This window comes from Lactuca sativa, chromosome 5, assembly GCF_002870075.4.
Source record: "Lactuca sativa cultivar Salinas chromosome 5, Lsat_Salinas_v11, whole genome shotgun sequence".
Lineage (NCBI taxonomy): Eukaryota > Viridiplantae > Streptophyta > Magnoliopsida > Asterales > Asteraceae > Lactuca > Lactuca sativa.
In genome coordinates this window covers 303,570,370-303,592,246 of record NC_056627.2, presented here as the reverse complement: position 1 = coordinate 303,592,246, position 21,877 = coordinate 303,570,370, and the positions used below count along the sequence as shown (strand labels likewise).

The 21,877-nt window shown below is 32.1% G+C and overlaps 1 protein-coding gene across 3 annotated transcripts; it reads right to left on the bottom strand.

Moving 5' to 3' along the window:
* Positions 1-5,425: 5,425 nt before the first annotated feature.
* Positions 5,426-13,386, bottom strand: LOC111892642 (NAC domain-containing protein 75). 3 transcript variants are annotated; one of them, XM_023888699.3, is made up of 7 exons: positions 13,237-13,386; positions 12,707-12,874; positions 11,935-12,112; positions 10,828-11,456; positions 9,618-9,905; positions 8,818-8,919; positions 5,426-6,092 (listed from the first exon to the last, which is right to left on the bottom strand). In XM_023888699.3, exons 2-7 carry the CDS (start codon positions 12,809-12,811, stop codon positions 6,006-6,008), a joined length of 1,389 nt encoding a protein of 462 aa, XP_023744467.1. In that variant the 5' UTR covers positions 12,812-12,874; positions 13,237-13,386; the 3' UTR covers positions 5,426-6,005. The 3 variants fall into 3 exon arrangements, with proteins under 3 accessions (XP_023744467.1, XP_042751357.1, XP_023744466.1); XM_042895423.2 differs by having other exon boundaries at positions 12,707-12,834; positions 13,237-13,384; XM_023888698.3 differs by lacking the exon at positions 13,237-13,386 and adding an exon at positions 13,072-13,176.
* Positions 13,387-21,877: the final 8,491 nt, after the last annotated feature.

Here is a 21,877-nt window from a genome sequence, read left to right as displayed (position 1 = left end):
CCTCTCAAATTGGTACTCTAAGTACCTGCTAAACAGCGCAACCCAACCCGCTAAAGCACTTCCTAGGTCCTCCTAAGTTCCCTACCTCACCCTGCCATCAGCTGCTGAAAAACTACCAATAATGTCAACCAACCACTTCATGAATACAATCACATGCAACAAATCCTAGATAATCCTTCGAGTAAAAGACTCAACCCTACAAGGGTTGGGCTCAAACAAGAGCTGCGTAATAGAGTTAAATCCATCACTCTGAGATTATTTAACCTTTGGAACATGTGGCTTATCATATTCACTTAATAGTTAACTTACATCACTAAGAGTTCCACAAAGCACAAAGCAAGCAAAATTAGTGTACTAACACTCCAAGCCATAAAACAAACAAAGGGCATCCCAAACTCACTTGCTACTACCATGCTAGGAACTTCTACTCTCACTTCTATTTTCCTTATGCATGCAAATTATACATAATCCTGGATCAAATCGACTATAGAATAAAAGATTCTACCCTAGGATCACAACCAGACAAGGAACATGAAATAAGGAAAAATCAGTCATTCTAGGGCTATATGATCCTAACTGTATATAATTTTTAAAGCATACATTTAGCAATTACTGTTACCAATACATATTCCCAGTCATAGAATCCAATTTTTCCAAGGCTACAAGGCATCACATATCACGTCGATCTATCATGCAATTCCTGAAAGTATCCCTAGCCTTATTCTAGCATGTGAACATTCATATCATATATAATATCAACATGTATGGGTATCTACAAAAATCTTTTTAGAAACTTATTTTCTTTCAAAAGATTACCAATTCCTCGATTTGAGTTTAGACATACCCAAAAGTGTGCCCGAATCCCTTAAAACAAGGTTTTGATACCAACTTGTAACGATTTGAAAATCCAAGGTAAATTTTTTTCATTTTTAAAACAATAAATTATACAAATGAGTTATTCCAAAACCGATCAAAGTGAATATATCATTTTAACACCAGAGTAATATCATTAATTGCTAATGGGGAAAACTCTGGGGGATGTTGTGCAATCACGTCGAGCCCTTCCCTTTCGAACCAAAAGTACCTGAAACCATAAATATGAAACCGTAAGCACAAACCTTAGTGAGTTCCCTAAAATACCACATACAAAAACATACAAGTGTCATGGGCTACTCCCATGGTATTTCCTTGCAATGCCAAGGGTCACATCCCGGTCTTACAAACAAGTGTCATGGGTTACCCCCATGGTCTTTCCTTGCAATGTCGAGGGCAAAATCCCGGTCTTACATACAGGTGCCAGGGGACAGATCCTGGTCTTTCATGCAAGCATCATACAGATAACTAGCATTCCACTTAACGTGTAATGGGCCGACATTGGTCCTTTCGACCCATGGATATAGTGAGAAAACTCACCTCACAGTCTAAAAGAATATTTAAACTGATCACTACTCTAAACACTATCTTTACCAGTCACCTATACAATTAAAAGGAACCCAAATCTCAAGCTATAAATCAAATTACCCAAGATGCCCTTTGGCCAAACTTGGTCATCCCTGGGCATAGTCAAAGTCAATGGTCAAGGTTCAAAAGTCAATATTTCTTCCCAGCGGAGTACACCCTGCGTACCAAGAGAGTACGCCCAACGTACTCTGATGTTGACTAAAAGCGGGGGGCTGACCGTGTACGTGTAGCGTACCACTAGGTACGCCCGACGTACGTAGCCCAGTCCCAAAACTCAATTAAAAAGCTTATCTCATTAAGTCCTTACATCTAAAACTCAGATCCAAGCCCAAAATGATGTCCTAAGTAATAAAGTTTCCAACTTTATGACTTTGCATAGCTATAAAGTGATTAATGACCAAAACCCCAAGTTCTTAACCCAATAAGACATCACAAATCTTGTATAAAAGGAATAGAAGGGCCAAGATCACATTTTTATGGTTCATAATAATTCCATAATTGATAAAGTTTCCAACTTTATCCATTAGAATGGTCCCAAGAAACAAGATCTAGTCTTTAAGTCTCAAAGGGACCCCAAAAGTGCATCTTTTTCAACTTAATCCATTAAGTCCAAGTCTCTAACCTTCAGATCTAAATGAAAATGATGTTTAGATGGATAAAGTTTCCAAAATTATCCACAACAAGGTCACAAACCTTCAAGATCTAAACTTTATGCACTTAAAGTAACCAAAAGCTCATGACACTCAAAACTAGCTAAATCTAACAATTTCATCATCAAGATTCAAGCTTTATACCTCTAGTAGAAAGATCAAGTTGAACAATGTTCGGTTTTACAAGCTCCAGTGCAACCAACACTTCTTCAACGTGTTCATTCTTCTCCAAGATGCACTAAGAACACTCCAAATCACTTAAAAGCACAATTTGTTTGCTCACAAGGCTCAACGTATGGTTAGGTTAGAAGAGAGGGTGTTGGAGAAGTGGGGGCAGACAATGGAATGAGTTTGGGAGAGTTAAGGAGCTTAAATAGGGCTCAAAACACAAAAATAGGTTTTGGGAACTGATTGTGTACGCCCATCATACTCAGGCATACTCAGTACGCCCAACATACTCAATTTACGCCTAGCGTACGCGGGTGACCCAATAATCGTCCTAAATTCAAACGGTCGTAAGTTCTTCGTTCCAACTTCGTTTTCGACGTTCTTTATATCAATAGAAAGGTATTGAAGAGTTCTACATATTATCTAAATATCTTGGACTAAAAGCATCTCGAACAAAATTTTATATTTCATGCAAGAACCTGGCCTATGAATTTTCCCGTTTTACCCTTTGACTCCAAAACACAATTCGCGGGTTTAGATCTCATAACTATCATTACCTCCTTTCAAAAGGTCTAAACATCGCCTCCTTAAGGCCCAAAGCCTTTACACAATCGAATTCCGGCCCACGATCCTGAATCATAGAATGATCCCGAACAGGGTGTTACATATACATACATATTTGGAATTTAAACATTTTATATCTTTTAATTCTATTCGCTAACCAAAAGTGTATGCCAATAATAAAATTATCTTTTCTCTTTTAATTAATCTTATAATTAAATCAAACTGACTCTTATCTTTTAGTATAAAGACTAGTTTGTATGTGTTTTAAATCGAAAAAGGAATGAAGCAACCGAAAACAAGGAACAAATTTTATAATTATGGAACATCAGGTTCCACGAAGTGGAGAATTGGTAACCACGTCGTGGGGGCACTGGAAAAAACAGACTACAATAAATATATTAGTTTAAATTTTCAGCAACTCAGCACGAAATGGCGACGAGGTAGTCACGATCCAGATTTAGCATCCGTAGAAACCAAGACATGGTAGAAGACCAGCCATGACGTGGTGGAGGACCAATCACGACGTGTGAAGAGTCAGAATAACTAGAAAGTTGTTTTCAAGCATTAACACGTCCAATTTTAACAATGAAATTTTCTAGACATTTGAAAAAGTTTAAACACAAAAATCAGACACATACGAACCCTAATATACGATGAAGATAAAGTCTAAGTGCAATAGACATAGACAAGAGTTGACCTATGCTTTAATATCACTGATGGGTTTTGAGCCTAGTCGAAGACCAAATCGTAAAAGTGGAAACAACAACTTTTATGATCTATAAACTTGAAATAAGTAGATCCAAGTCAAAAAAAATCTATGCAACTTTGATAAACATAAAACAGTTAATCGTACCTTTGTGTTCTTCTTGGATTTTTTGTCTAGCCAGTTGATTGAACTTGAGAACCCAATGTAAAGTTTATCTCTTGTGGACACACCCAGGACGCAAAATATTTGTTGGTGATCTTAGTGTCTCCTGACATTTTGTGTAATTGAAACTTATATATGAGTTAAGGGGCTTATTGTTTGTACTTTATATAATATGTTTGGTGAATGCAAAGTGCATACATATATAAGATCGAATTATAAGCCGGTACGACAGAAAGGTGGGGGTCATAGGGGTCGGGCCCCCTTGCAATGTCCTAGCGGCAGTCCCCCTAGCGGGGTTCAAGGGGCAGAGCCTCTAGTGGTGGTCTTTTGAGCTGTATTCAAGTAAGTGATTATGGTAAGATTGATAAGTCTTGTCAGTTTTGGAAGCCACTGATTATGTCATTAATTTTGAGATTTGCCTACATAATTTAGAAGAATAAATTCTAATTTGTCTTACATATATGTACGATTACTCTTTTGAGCCGTAGATAGAACCATTTTCTCAACTCTTCTTCTTGAACAGACTTAGAATTCTCTAGCGATTTGGCTTGTGTTTTTGTGCCTAGATACACAAGTTTCCTTTTTGTGCCTAGATACACAAGTTTCCTTTTAGATTATCCTAGACTAGATTTCCTGTAACCCAAACATAGGGTGTAAATATCAGTTTGTAAAGTGAACATACACGACCTATAAGGAATCCGGTTATCCACCATCACCCTTCTCATAATATCCCCCAACAAACTTCAATGATCTGAAAACTTCCTCGAACACATACATCAGAAAGACTCGAATACACGAATCTGTGACTAACCATGTCATGGAAGGCAAGCGACCAGGTCGTGGGAACTGAGCTTCAGCGATTCTAGGGTTTTTCCATAGGGTTCCGAACTTTGGTGGTAGAAATATATTTTTCACATGTACCAAAACCGGATTTGATCCTTCTTTATATAAGGAGTTGATTTAAAACCCTAAAGATAATAACGAAATACATTTATAATTATCTTAACTTTTCATATCATTCTGGAATATTCCAAATTTATTCATGTTTAATTAATTAATTAACAAAACAACTGCCTAATATTAATATCTTTTCTGATCTGCTTTATTTTGCTTTTACATATAACCCAAAAGACACTGCTATTTATAGTAATATTAGCAGTTTATTATGGTTTGAGCACTAATATCTATCAACAACATCAAAAAGAATGGGGCAAAATGATACATCCTACTGATGGTTGAGCCTAGAAGCATTTGGCAAGATGTTTCCTGGTTTTAAACAAGAAACATACAATGTTTGTCTCAGGTTGTTTACCAATAGGTTCCATCCAAACAATTCGAAAACAGCCATGTATTATTCTATTGGCGAGTGTTAATTATAATTTATAACATACCTCTTAGGTTGGTCTTGAAAAATCAATGCAATTCTTGATGGGAAGAGTATTCCTGGTTGGTCTTCAAAAACAACCATGATTAATATTTTTCTATGACTTTTGGTAGATAAACTAAAACTATTTCCTATACGATGTTGTAATTAGTTAAGTTGTCCCACACTAGTTTTCTGTTTGTTTTGCAACTAAAATTTGTTCTTAAAAAAACAACAATTTCAAAATTAACCAATAATTGAATTTGAAGAAGTGTGATAATTAAAGGACAAAAATGAAGAATCTAACGAACAAATATATTCTAAAACAGTAATTTGTTAAAAAAACAAAATAAAACCAATAATATTATGCACAAATTCTATTTATATTCTATACCCTCTACATAAAAACAATTGAAACATGAGGGGGGAGGGGTGGAGTGTTGTATACAAGACACTTGAAAAAACAAATAATTAAAAAAATAATAATAATAATAATAATATATAACCATAAAAGATTGTATATTGTAATCATGATGGTGATGATTTTCATGCAAAAAGAAGGTTTGATTTTTCTTTTGTTATGGGTTTTGCTCGTCCATCTTAGTGTCAGTAGACAATAACCTTTTCTTGAATTCTTTTATGTTCTTTTGCCTCTTTTTGGATGCTTCTTTTCTCTTTTCCAATGGGGTTTTGTTGTACAGTTAGTTTCTGTTTGAGCCCTGATTTGTATATTTATCTAAGGCCTGCAAATGCAAAGAGTTCTAGAGAGAAGGAAAGAGAGAGAAAGAGGGGAAAGTAATAAAGAAAAAGAAGGTAAAGAAGTGAATAAATGGGGTCTATATTGGTGAAAAAGAACCCGCAACTAGGGTGTTCAAGTAGGGTGTGGTCATGATGACGATGACAGTGATGGTGTCTTTCTTTTTTGTTTATTTCAATGATGATCTTGACTGTCAGGATCAGGCCAGAAGGTGGAGTACTTCAACCAATCTGTCTCTTGGTGGTTTGTTATGGATGACTCCTGCATTTTAAACACAAGATTTAAGTTAAATCCTAGGCTTATAGATTTCACACTAAACGAAATGTTACAAATTTCAGGTTTGGATTCAACATAATATACCGATTAATGACGATATACACTAGAAGTGACGCTGAAAACCGTTTTGCAACATTGAAAGTGTTTTAAATTAATGTGTGTGTATTTTCTAAGTAATTATGTATAGTCTTTATGAAAAAAAATGTCTTTAAGAATAACAACAGAATGATAATATTATCAGGAGTAATGTTAGTTTTTTCTTCAAGTTATTCTTTATATGATTCTACAAATGTTATTAGTTTAACCAAAAATAAATAATGAAACAGTTCATCGGGTATTTAGTTAATTTTTTGTTCATCTCAGTAATTAATTTTTTTACGTTCTAAGTGATTATAATAATTTTAGATACATTTGAACACCTAAATAAAATGCTTATCATACGGCTCGTTAATTATGTTAGTTTTTGTTTTTTTATTTTGTTTGAAGGAAAAAGAAAAAGAAAGAAAAAGGTTGCTGGTCATATGGAAGTTATACCTAAATTTCATGGTGCTTTTCGGCCTTCAATCACATTGGTATTTGTGACTCTCTTTGTCCTAGGATGCCATTCTTCACAAAAGTTTTTGGGTCATCTTATAACGTTTTTATAACTTTTGCCTTTTATTTCAAATCAGTTGGTTGTAACTGAATTACTCATTTATTTTATAATAATATAGTACATATTTTCTCTAGATAAAGCAAGTAAATTAACGATTGCATGCCTACACCGTAATGCACTATTGTTTGCAACATCATGTCTAAGTCAAATTTGAGATAAAAAGCTACAAATCATTAACAATGTTGACATGTGGTTCAAGGATTTAAGCAACTTATGTCCATAAAAACATCTTCCTATGTGTATACTTGGCAATATTTTTGTGGGTGGAAACAATATTTTATAAGAATAAGCCTTCATATATATATATATATATATATATATATATATATATATATATATATATATATATATATATATATATATATATATATATATATATATATATATATATATATATATATATATATATATAATCTTTAAAAAAACAAGAGATCTCTAAAAACAAACCAAAGAAGCATCAATAGACTCCTAACTTTAGGACATGTGTGTGTATCGGATTGAGTTTCTTTAAACTTTTGTCCTTTTTTCTTGTTCAAAAAAGGGAAAAGAAGGTGTTAGATGCCAACACCATAATTTAGTGCTTATTTTATGCCTTGTTTTTTTCCTCTCCTCAAAAAGTTAAAAATAAAATAATAAAATAATATATTATGTTAGACAAAATATTTAATAAAAAAATTGAATTTTGTACATCAAATTAAAGTAAGATTTAAGATTGTATTTATATACCGTACATACTTCATGAGTAATATATATATATATATATATATATATATATATATAGAATTATTCTATTGTAGAGATCAATGTTATATAAGTAAAAAGACAAAATATTAATAGGAATAAAAGAAAAAAGAAAGGGACTAATAAATTTCCTAAAACAAAAGGATAATACAATAGAAAACAGAAATTCTTTTACGGTTAAAACCATGTGTTTGTTCATTAAAATTGACTAATTTCTACAGTCAATTCAAGATAAATCAGGATTTTCTTCTTCATTTTTTGGATTTTTCCAAAAATGGAAAAAAATTCCAAAATTAATTTAGTCACCTTAGCCAGTTACAGAGAATGTCCAAAGAAAGAAACGCCCAAAAATCTATCAGCATACGCAATCCTTTTCATTTTCTTGTAAACATTTTCTATAATTAAAGAAAACTCAAATATATATATATATATATATATATATATATATATATATATATATATATATATATATATATATATATATATATATATATATTTTCAAATGTTATCATTATCTATTATCTATTGTGTGTATGTATTATTGATTCTGAACCAATCATTTTAGTTATTTTAAGAAAGTAATTAATGTATATTAAATGCGCAAGATGTAATTAATATCCATTATATCTTCAACATGAAATATGCATTAATTATTTTTTTCTTAAAATAACTAAAATGATTGGTCCAGAATCAATCATACATGCACACAATAGATAATGAAAAACAAAATAACCTAACCCTATATATATATATATATATATATATATATATATATATATATATATATATATATATATATATATATATATATATATATATATATATATATATATATATATATATATATATATATATATAGTAGAACAAACACATCACCAAAAGGAAAAAGAAAAGGTTACAAAGGTAAAAGGAATAATACGAAGAATAACGACTAATAAATAATTTATTTTAAAGTATATTTCATATTTTGTTAACTTTATAATACTATACCATAATCTCTAAATAATATGTAAAATAGTATCTGGAAACAAATAAAAAAACCAACAGTATGAACTAATAACAACCAAAAGAGTAACAGGGAACGAGGACAAATTAGATTAGAGGCTTCATGATATCGATCCCTATTTTATTCAAATTATATACATACACACACCTATATATATATATATATATATATATATATATATATATATATATATATATATATATATATATATATATATATATATATATATATATATATATATATATATATATATATATATATATATATATATATATATTTCAGAGTCAAAAAGGTAATGAAAAACTAACTTCTTTGATATCAGTTGATGATGATGGAGTGCACCCCATAATCAGTTCTTCCAATCCTGATGTTGATCTCCCTCCAATTTTGTGATGATGGTGTTGTTGCTGCTATTAAAAGTTGAAAAAAGATATTATTAGTTTTCTGTTAAAAATATAGATTTTATTTAATGCCAGAAACTTTATTAATCAAATATAAATTTATTATAACAAAAGAAAAACATGGTTCATGACAGTATTTCTTGAGGGTATATGTTTATTTTATACAATATTACTCGGCCATTGATTAATAATTAAACTATCGTATCTTGAAAATAAATTTCTGTTTCCACTATTGATAAGTTATTGCTATTATAAAAACGAAAATACAAGTAAAATAGTTATTTTTTCATTTATGCTGTCATTACTTATTTAAATATGTTTTCTTTTATATATATATAATGTACTGTCTTCATGAAAACAAGAAACAAGAAAAGTGAAAAGATAAATATTATTTAGTTGTTCTCAAGTTAGCTAAACAACAAAGCAAAGACTACTGACTCCTTTTCCTTATAACTTTTCTTTATATTATGGGCATTCGAAAATATTTAAAATACAAAAGATGACATTTTTTTTTATCTTTAACCAAGGGAGTGATGTAATAATACCTCGTTATCACTAACCTTATATAAAATGTCGTTGTAATTTTAAACCTCATCAATGGTAATACCACATATTTACGGAAAATTTTGGAAATGTTGCATTTGTATAGACTTAAGACTAATATTAAAGCTATAATAAATAACGAAAAAACTATAATAAAAAATCACCTGAAAATTGTCCATCATTCTAGAGACATGGAATGAGTCCTCATCAAGCATAATGGAGGTGTGATGTAGGGGATGCGGAGGGACGAGGGTGGAAACAGAATGACTTGGCCTGCTGACGTGGAAAGCAGCCGCTGCCATCTGGTGTTGATGTGGATGATGATGTGGATTTTGTTGGTGGTTCTCATGTGTCACGTGATGCTGCTGTTGTAGGTCATGCTCATCGCACGTGATACTTCCCATCCTTCTATGATCGCTTCTGGTTGACGCCTCACCTCCAGTTGTACCAACCTGCATCAAACAGTTGTAGATTTAAGCGTCTTGTGTGGTTGTACCCTTCGCAATGTTAATTAAATTATGTACAACAAGTCATGCATAAGGTACAAGACAGAAAGGTTTGCTGACAGAAGAAGCAAGGTATACTCGAAAAGCAACCTTTAAACCATTTTGAGTTAATCCCTTAACCTTGCACTCAACTAATATCCTTAAATTTTGGCCCTCATTTCATGCCCACAAGTTAACGTTCCAACACTTGTATCGTATATTATTTTTATTATATTATTTTGTTAATATAATGTAAATTTTAATTAAATCAACCGAAAATGTTTTAAAAGTTGATATTAATTGGTGTATATATCATGACAATAGCAAAAAACCATAAAATATAAATTATCAGATTTTGTTGAATATGATGATTGAATAAAGTCCATTTTGTTCATAGGCATTAGATTTGATTGTCCGTTCTAAAAACAAAATTATATTTGATTGATTTTGGTGTATGATCGTGACAAGAACAGAAGAATCCCAAAAGAAACAATTATAGTATTATGTAAGCTTAACAAAATAATACCAATATATCTAGAATTACCGAAAAAGACGAAATAAAGTCGTTTTGTTCATTTTCAACAAAATTTAATAGATTTGGATATATTAATTATGAAAACAAGTGGACAAAAAACCATGGAAGAAAATGATGAATAAGTAACGTGTACCATATCATAATATTGATGTAATATAAAAACAATTGGATTTTTCCCAAATGGAGATGAAATCACTCGCCATTTATATTTGATATTATAGAATAACATATAAAACCATTATATTTGCGGAAAAAAGTAAATACAAAGTGTTACCAACATAAATGATAATATTTACACATCAAAATAACAAGGATAATACTATAAAACTATTGCAAATTAAAAAAAGAACGTACCTCATCAAAACTTTTTCGAAAAGGGAGGAAGCTAAAATTATCGACGCCTTTCAACTGTTGCATTTGATCCATCGGATTATAACTCGACATAACTGCACTAACACTAACAGCAGAGAGTTCATCCATGTTGTTATGAACTGGTGGAGTAGTGGTAGTTATGTTTATTTCTTTAGAAGATGAACAACTCCCACTTCCACTCCTACTCTCTCTTCTGTTCATCTCATTATTCGATCCTTCAATATGTATCACATTTGATAAAAGATTGTTATTATTAACCTTTTCAGACCAATTACATTGCCTTGGTTGAGTTTGGTAAAATATTTTTGACACCACGAGCTCACCCTCGCGTTCTTCTTCATGTTGTCCGAGGTGATACTGATGCATCACCCAATTTGTCTTTTCAGGTTTCCGGTTTTTACCGAAGTTTGTGTAGAGTACCAAGATTTTCTTGCACCCTTTTTGCTTTCCATTAACCATAACGGGTCGGGTTTTACCCGTTTTGTGCCAACGGGTTTCACCGCCTTGTAGATCACATTCAGTTTGGATTTTTCTTCTTTTTCTAGTACCCGTGGTGTATGCTTTGGAAGGGCGGTGGAAGAAGTGTCTGCTCAATCCATTTCGTGTAACTCCTAAAAGATTATATTTAATGATTGTATTTGTTAGATTTTATAAAATATAAACTTCTCTACTGAAAACAAATTCAATAATTAGAAAACATCTTTACAAGATCTAAAATCAGTGGTAGGTAGTTTAGGTGTAACAAAGCAAGAAACCCTAGATTTGAAAAACCCATGTAGTATATTTCCTTTGTTAAAGCCAATAAAGAGTTTGCATTCATAGTAAAACCTAACTCTTGAATTATGAGACAAACAAGTTATGTCTCAAGAAAGTCAAGTAGATCAGGAGAATAAATTAATCAATTAAACTTTTGTTTTCTTGTCTCCTTAATGAAGTTCAAGAAAATCAGTATAATAAATTGATCAATATATTAACTTTGTTGAAAGCAACAACGTTTTTTTTTATTCATGCTAATTAACCAATAAAATACCACCGGATGCCATTTTTGAGCTCACCACCGGAGATCAAGAAAGTGAAAGGAGTGATCACCTGGAAGCTTTTCTGGATGTGTATAACAAATCCCATCTTCACCTTCAATTGTAGGGATGAATTCATCAATCAACGGATGAGATTTCAAGTTCTTGGCTTCAACTTTGGCTTCAAGATGTTCAATCAATTCTTGATCTGTTGGATCGAATTTTACTCCTGCTGGTAGACCCACCCAATTCTGCATTTGAATCGATAATATTATTAATCCGCAAACATAATTAGTTACAAAATTATTCAGAAAGTTCAATCTTTTTAGGTTGAAGTTCTTAAAAATGAAAAAAATATATATCTAGTGTGAAATATTAGAAGGACCATAAAAATTATTCAGTAGATAAAATCTTATCGAGTAGACGCACTTCTTCAAACGAAAGATATTAACGACTGTGAATTTAGTGTTAGTTTCCAAAAAAAATAGAAGAGAATATTAATTAAGAAAATAAGATCGTTTTAAGTTGATGTCTTGAAAATAGAAGAAAACTAAAAATTTGCTATTAAATTAAAGGAATTAAGATTCCACAACAAACAAGAGTTCTTGAAATCACGTAAAGAAAAAACTGAGAATTTGGTTTAATGGAAATAAAATAATTAATGACAAAATTGATCAAGGAATGGAATCTTTCATAAGTTGAAGTTCATGAAAAATCGGTGTTAAAATAGAGGAAGCATCAATTGATATTCTTTTGAAATGATTCTTGGTTATTTGTCCAAATAATTGGATTAGAGGTTACGAATATTTTAGCAAAGAATTAACTACCCGTACAGACAAACGTACCGGTTTTCCTTCCAGTCTATGACCGCAACCGGGACAGTGTTTGGATCCACATAATTGATGTTCTTCAAGCTTTGCATCAATGAGATCAGAGCTGCTGATATTCATTCTTGTTTGTCTTCTTCAATCAACTGAATTCATTAATCATCCAATACCCAAGAATTAACCTTCCTGATCAATCATATATCACACCCATTAATTAAACACATGAACTATCAATTTCCAGAAACAAAAAATTTGAAGAAGATCTAAAGCTCAAAACACAAGAAAGTAAGGACTAAAACGAATCAACCAACAACTGTTCTTGTGTTGGATTTTTTGAAGGTTCTTAATGATGAACAAGAAAGAAAACACATGTTGGGGAGTACCTTGAATGGGATATATTCTTCAAAAGTGAAAAATATCCCTACAACAAATATACTATTTGCGGGAGAGAGAGAGAGAGAGAGAGAGAGAGAGAGAGAGAGAGAGAGAGAGAGAGAGAGAGAGAGAGAGAGAGAGAGAGAGAGAGAGAGAGAGAGAGTTATGAAAACCTGTGGCTTTAACCATGAAAAATACCAGAATTCCTTCAAACTTTAACTGAAGGCCAGAGAGATAAAGGAAAAGTTGTCTCTCTTACTGTGTATACATATGTATGTAAATATACAAACACACCACCACCTTTTAACTCCTTCCTAATTTAAGCATAATAGCTAGCTAGGCGGTTCCATATGACTCTCACACGCTCACGGTGTATTTGGTGTGTGTGTATATATATATATATATATATATATATATATATATATATATATATATATATATATATATATATATATATATATATATATATATATATATATATATATATATATATATATATATATATATATATATATATATATATATATATATATATATATATATATATATATATATATATATAATCGGTTGAAAATTCATAATTTCCCGAGAACCTAAAAATTAAAGGTGGAGCATTGGATCAAAATCAAATCACTAAGGGCATGATCGTCATCATACTAATCTCACTTGATTTTTTTGTATTATTGGAAATATTAATAAAAAACTCTCAAATTAACATTATAAAACAAAATTTTGGATTTTTTTATAAAAAAATATTTTTTGTTTTTTTTTTTTAACTGCAGATTTTTTTAACTTTTTTGGAAAGCATAAATTATTAAAAATTTTGAATTTTTATTTTAAAACTGCAATTTCTTTGAAAAAAAACTGTATTTAAAAAAATTATAATTTTTTTAATAAAACAGTAAATTAAAAAAAAAAAACTATAATTTTTTCAAAAAAACTACATTTTTTTCTAAATTACTGCAACTTTTTAAAAAAAAAAGTGCAACTTTTTCAAAAAAAACTGCAATTTTTTTTAAAAAATGCAACTGTTTTTAATAAAGCTGTATTTTTAAAAAAAATATAAATTTTTAAAAATCAGTAAATTTATATAAAAAAACTTGAATATTTAAAAAAAAAAAAAAAAAAAAAAAACTCTAATTTTTTTAACAAAAAAAATATCAACATTTTAGGTGCATATATTCATATTTTTTTCAAATGAATATATGCATATTTCTTATACTATAATATTCGTAAGTAATCATAAGAAATCTTATTTTTATTAATCAATTTATAAACATAATAATACAAGTATTTTTATTTAATACAAAATAAAATATATAAAATAAAAAATTCTACGAAGATTCACAATGTTATCATTTCGTTATATCAAGATTTTCATATTTTTCTTCAATTTACTACTTTTCACCTCTTCAATATTTTCCACAAATTCTTCAAAATCTACAAGAAAATTAAAAAAAACTGATTAATGCAATAACACTCACAAAAATGCACATGCATATATCATATAAGATTTACATGTGATTCATATGTGAATTACATATGATTTACATGTAAATCACATGTAATTTATATGTGAGTTAGATGTTATTTACATGTGAATCACATGTAATTCTTATGTGATTCACTTGTGATCTACATGTGAATCACATGTAATTCATATGTGAATCACTTGTGATTCATAGGATTCACTTGTGATTTACATGTGAACTACATGTGATTTTATATGTGAATTACATGTGATTCATATGTGAAGCACTTGTGATTTATATGTGAACCACTTGTGATTTATATGTGATTCATTTGTGATTTATATGTGAATGTGATTCACATGTGAATCACTTGTGATTCACATGTGAATCATTTGTGATTTACATGTGAATTACATGTTATTTACATGTTCCATTGTAGTTTTATTAATTTTTTTGACAATTTAAAATGTAAATATTTACCTATAAAGAAGATGCACAAGTGAATAAAGCTTCACATTGATCAAGAGGAGCTATATATTGTGCTACTACAGTCGCAAGTTTAGAAACCACCCAATCAACAAATACTATTTATCAAAGAATGAGAATATGTGTATTACAAGAAAGACATTTGACTCAAGTTGAACAATCCTCTTGGAATCTCCCCACTCAAATTGTTGAAACTCAATCCGTGAAAAGAAGACACCTAATTGGAGAGCTTTTCTTTATTAGTTTATATTCATATTATGAAATAAATCCATATATTCCCATTACACAATACTCACAGTAGTGTCAAGTTTACATGTTTGATCTCCTATGTCATTTGGAATAGAGCCAGAAAGTCTGTTATTTCTCAACATTATGCAAGAGGTAACATCTTGTTATATATTAAGCTCTAGGATAATAAAGGAAGCATGGGTAGACTTTAAAAAAAAAGATCAATGTACTTGCTTACAGAACACTCAAGGACTTCAAATTTTGAATAAAATCCAGATTTCCATTAGATAAACCACTTATCCTCCTGTAACATTATAGAAAGCAAATTAAAATATCAAAAATAGAAACTTACAAAATATAATAATGAATGCTTATGAAAACAAAGGCTTACTACTCCTGTAAAATTATCTAGCTTACAACACAGATAACCATAATTGATCGTTCTATAGTCTTTTTCATTGATGCATTTTAACAAACACCTTGAATGCATTAACCAATCAACAAATTTAAACCTATATCATAGAATAGTACAATAAATCTGAAACTAGAATAGCATTACATAATATTATCCCTAATTTTGTTATAAGAAACAGAAGAAATCAAAAATCAAAATCAAATTATCAGTTCATAATTGCTATCAGTTTAATAAAATAAAAGAGAATGTAAATCTGACCTTCTTGTTGGACTGAAACAACTAACTAAAATTAATAGAAAAGTGAAACTTACATAATCATAGGATCAGAGGAAACGAGCAACAGAGTTTTCTGTAGTTTTCGAAATCAATCTTCGTTCTCTTCTAATTAACCGAATAAATCAACGAAGATGGACATTGGATCCAAATATGAAATTGAGATCTCAATCCGAGATGCTTTCGAAATTCCAATGGAGTCATGTCGGAGAATCCAGTGACGCCATGGATAAGCCGACAAATCAAGCTTTTGATGACGATTTGTGTGGCGGAGATTAGTTTTGAAGAGAGTGAACCTGTAATCGTCTTCTTCCTGCTACACATATGATTTACCGAAGTGATGCTCCTCCATGTTCAACGATTGGAGTCATGACGGATGAAGACATCGTCTCTGACGACCAAAGACAACGACGATGAAGAAGAAGATGAGCGAAGGGGCCGTTTTTGGAGGCTATGTGACGGTAGGAGGTTGGATAATATATATATATATATATATATATATATATATATATATATATATATATATATATATATATATATATATATATATATATATATATATATAGAGAGAGAGAGAGAGAGAGGTAATTCATCTCTGAAATGCCCTGAATCATTTAGTTATCATGCCCCGTGTTGTTTTTTTACCATGTATTTACAAAAATGCCACGAATGATCCTAACCTTTTATTATTTTGATCTAACGGCTCTGGTTTGATTCTCGGGTTCTCGGGAAACTTTGAGTTCTCAAATGATCATTCTTCTCTCTCTCTTTCTCTCTCTCTCTCTCTCTCTATATATATATATATATATATATATATATATATATATATATATATATATATATATATATATATATATATATATTCTAATAAAAGTAGTCTGCTACCAAGACCCAATTGTTTTATGTTTAAACCAAGGAGTATCTCTATTAAAAGCAGTCTTCTACTAAGACCCATTTGTTTTATGTTTAAGAAACATTTTCCCCTTAAAGGTACTATCATTATCAAAATATGATTTATACTTTAAAGAATATATGAGAAAATCATAATCACAAGTAATAGGAAAAATAATATTTTTACCTCAGCAGTAACGCTGCTGGCTAAAAGTAAATAAAACATAAACTTCGGGTAGTATTGAATGAACAACATGCCTAGCAAAGTCTAAAGGTAAACAAAACATAGACTCTAGGTGGGACGCCTTGCAAAGTCTAAAAAGGGTAAATAAATACAGACTTCAGGTGGTATTGAATGAAAAACACGCCTAGCAAAGTCTAAAATGATCAAATACAGACCCCAGGGTGGTGTTGAATGAACAACACGCCTAGCAAAGTCTAAAGGTAAACAAAACATAGACTCCAGGCAGGACGCCTCGCAAAGTCTAAAAAGGGTAAATAAACACAGACTCCAGGTGGTATTAAATGAACAACACGCCTAGCAAAGTCTAAAAGGATCAAATACAGACCCCCAAGGTGGTGTGGAATGAACAACACGTCTCGAAGGGTCTAAAAGAATCAAATACAGACCCCAGGGTGGTGTTGATTGAACAACACGCCTCGGAGGGTCTAAACTAGCCTTTAATCCTATGTGGGTTGGTTTAAAGGTTTATAATGCGACCTAGTATATAACTAGGATATATCATGATGGTTTCATATATAGAAAATACCGTGATAATACTTCTTACCTTAAAGCCATGAATTATAAGGTAAATGTAAAGATACTCGTAACCATACTGATTGACGATGGAATACTTGACGACCTGCTGGCGTCGGAATGAATGTGACATTTGTCATCCTTTGGTGTAACATCCCCAAAATAACGGCCAGAAAAGACTGGTTTAATTTATGCTTTTAAAATAATTTCAGATTAATCCTTTGATTAAAACAGTTGCGAAATTTGTTCCCAAAACGAAATATGATAAAAATAAAATTTACCAGAGCATTTCTTAAAGAAATGTATTTTTCATTATATTACAATACTCTAGATGTCATGTTCCGATAAACAGACCAAAAGCATAAACCTTTCAATACAGACCTTATAACAGTTATATAAAACAACAGGTCTATAATCCAAAAATAACTTGACAAGTCATCCAACTTATGCTCTGCCGCCACTACCTGTAATACAAAGAAACTGAGTGGGTCAGGCTTGGGAGCCTGGTGAGCATATAGGGTTTTCAACCCACAATAAATAATTATATTTAATTCCTCAAACGAACAATAACCCAATTACTCATTCCCGTTATTCTCACTTTACGTCCCTAAGACAACTAACATAAGGGACCTAGTCTAAGAATATTTCATCGGGGCGACAACACATGCTTCGGGGGTTCCTCAGCAATATAAGTCAAATAAGGCAACCATGAGGGGGATGGAGTACAGTGAATGAACACCCAAGTTCATTAACACCTACAGGTGGCGAGCCTGCTAGCGTTCCACAAGACTGTCTAGAAAAATATGTGGTCGTCATCTAAACTCCGCTAGATGACTAAATCAAAAACATCGAGGCCTCTCATCTTTTTATCATAAGACAACTATCTACCCATGTTCTACCCAACATTTTAGTAGATAAAATATACATTTTTATACATAGTTTAAAACCTGTATAGTATGTTCATTCAAAACACATTCCAGATAAAAGATGAGGCACATAAACATAACACGTATTTCATAGAGAATAAATCATATTTATGAGATTAGAAGATAACATAGATACACTCACATAACACATATACTTAGTACGTTAAATCGATACTTGTATAAAATCGTGCATTTGAAAGAGATTATGTACCCCCTTCAAATCAACACCAATATATAAACACATAACACGTATTTCATAGTAAATACTTCGTATTTATGTATTAGTAGAAAGTAACCACACACTCACTTGATCAGAAGACGATCAGATAGCACTACGGCTTGTAATGATAGTATTCTTCGGTGAAACCGGGATCACTTCACACACCGGGCTTCTCGCGGGCAAAGCTTCGGCTCGGAAACTCTTTTCTTCTCGGGATCTTCGAGCTTCGGGACTTGCTTCGGGTCTCGGGATGAACACCGGGGCTTCGGGGGGTTAAAATAGGGCTTAGAGAGAGTATCGGGAGTGGGAGAGTAAGAGATGAGCAACCTAAATCGGCTGACCCTTGATTTCTATTTATAGGGTAAAAATGCTAAACTCACCTCGTGAGTTTTTAATTCTCACCTCGTGAGTTTCTAAAATTCACCCCGTGAGCTCGATTCGTCATTGCGTTCGGCATGGCCACTTGCCCTGGAAGACGTCCATCATGTGCTCACCTCGTGAGCTCGACACAACCTTGGGGTTCACGCCCCGAACTTTAGAAATTCATAACTTTCGCATATAAGCTCCGTTTTTGACGTTCTTTATATCCACGCGTAGGTGAGATTATGCTCTACAACTCTCGTTTAGAATCCATTGGCTAATTTTGACTTTAATTTTAATATATTATTAATATATTATTTTTAGTACGCCAGGACAGGAAAACTCCGTTAGAAAATCATAACTTCTTCATCCGACGTCCGTTTTCGCCTATCTTTTTATTGTTTCACTACTATCGATGAGATCCTCGATTCTCATTTAGATTGTTTCGGCTAAAAATCACTCGATCTCAAATCGAGGATTTGGGCTGCATACTGCTAAGTCGAAACTTCGGAAAATCATAACTTCCTCATACAAAGTCAGATTTAGGCGTTCTTTTTATGCACGCTCTCGGTTTAACAAACCCTACGACTTTCGATTAGATCAATAAGGCTAGATATCGCTCTATCTTAAATTCATATTTTACGTCATTCAGCGTCCTGCCGGTTCTGTCGCAAAACTTCGACAGGTCATAACTTCTTCGTTATAACTCGGATTTCGGCGTTCTTTATATCTCCGGAATCCTTGTTTCGACTACTACAACTTTATGTAAAAATATCGGGCTTATCTCACACTTTAATTTTGACGTTTATTTTTATCCTTTATTAATTATATCTTTATAATTAAGTAATAAGCACACAAATACATATAATTCACATAATACTCAAATATTTCATCATTAATACTTCAAAAAAAGTTACGAGGGTTAACCGAGACTATTACATCAACAAAAATGCATTGCCTGGAAACGCGGGCGTTACAATTCTCTCCCCCTTAATTCCGTCCCCGGAATCACACATCAACAAACAAATGCGGATAGCGACTCAACATGTCATTGTCCGTTTCCCAGGTGAGATTTGGCCCATTCGAATGCTTCCAACGGACAAGCACTAATTCGACCATCTTGTGTCGAAGCTTCTTAGTCTTTCGGTCAACAATTGCCTCTGGTTCTTCAATTAACCTCTTGTTTTCATGAAATCTCAATTCAGAAATTGGAATTATGTCAGGAACTTCTCCCGTGAACTTCCTCAAATAACACACATGAAAAGTGTTATGAATTCCATTCAGTTCTTCAGGTAATTCTAGCTTGTAAGCTTGGTTCCCAATTCTCTGAAGAACTTTAAACGGTACAATAAACCTTGGACTCAACTTTCCCCTTTTACCAAATCTTATAAGTCCCTTCGACGGTGACACTTTAAGTAAAACCGAATCCCCAACTTCAAAAGTCATCGGTCTTCGCTTCTTATCAACATAGCTCTTTTGACGATCTTGAGTTGCTAACATTCTTTCCCTGATCACTTTCAACTTCTCAGCTGTCTTATGGACCATCTCGGGTCCCATAAACTGGTTTTCTCCAGCTTCAAGCCAACAAGACGGCGTACGACACTTTTGTCCGTACAAAGCTTGATAAGATGCCATCTTTATGCTCGAGTGGAAACTATTATTGTAGGAAAATTCTACCAAAGGTAAATGCTCATCGCAATTACCTAGGAATTCTAGGGTACATGCTCTCAGCATATCTACAAGTGTTTTATCGTTCTTTCACTCTGACCATCAGTCTGTGGATGGTAAGCTGTACTTAAACACAACTTGGTACCCATTTCCTTTTGTAGACTTTTCCAAAATCTTGAGGTGAAATGACTATCACAATCCGATACAATCGTTAATGGAACACCGTGAAGCCTCACAATTTCCTTCACATAAGAATTCGCGAGCTTATCCATAGACCATTTCTCATTGGCTGCTATGAAATGCGCACTCTTAGTGAAGCGATCAACGACCACCCATATCATTTCGTGACCGTTCTTTGTTCTGGGCAGTTTAGTGACATAATCCATGGCAATTATCACACCCCCAAACCTGAACGGCGGAAACGTTCGGGGGCGGATGACTTCATGTGGTAACGTAACAAATGAATATATAGTAAAGAAAGCAATACAACCATCATATATATAATTGAAAGTTTACATTTGTCAAAAGTTACATGTTCAAAACCAATTACAATATGATGTCAAAATATGAGATTAAACTGGCGCCGCAGCATCCCTTCATTAAAAGCATAATGATACCTGAAATTACTGATTTCCTGGGACATACAAGTAATTTTGAAAGAGTAGATCAGCATTTAAGCTGGTGAGTTTCATAAGTATTTAAATGACAATGTTTGTATGAAATGAAATGTTTTGTCTTTGTTTGTTTGTGTTTAGAAAATCCTATATTTTCTACTAGTATAAAAGTAGCCTTCACTCAAGACCAATGTTTGTTTCTAAAATGTATGTAAGTGTAAAACAACCAATGTTTTTGAAAACCTTGTAAATCAATGCATTTTTAATACCCCATGTGAGTTTTATAACCATACTATTGACTCGGAATGCCTATACACAACGTTCTTCAGGCGTTGGAATGTTATGACGTTTGTCACCCCAAACGGTGGACTGCAGCTAACAGTCAGGGCGCGGGTTGTCAAGCCCGTATATATCTATACACAAACACCATGCTCCCCCTCCAAGGGATTCTGGTATATAATACAGGACTTGAAATGTGTACTCGAACGTACGTGAAGTTAGTGT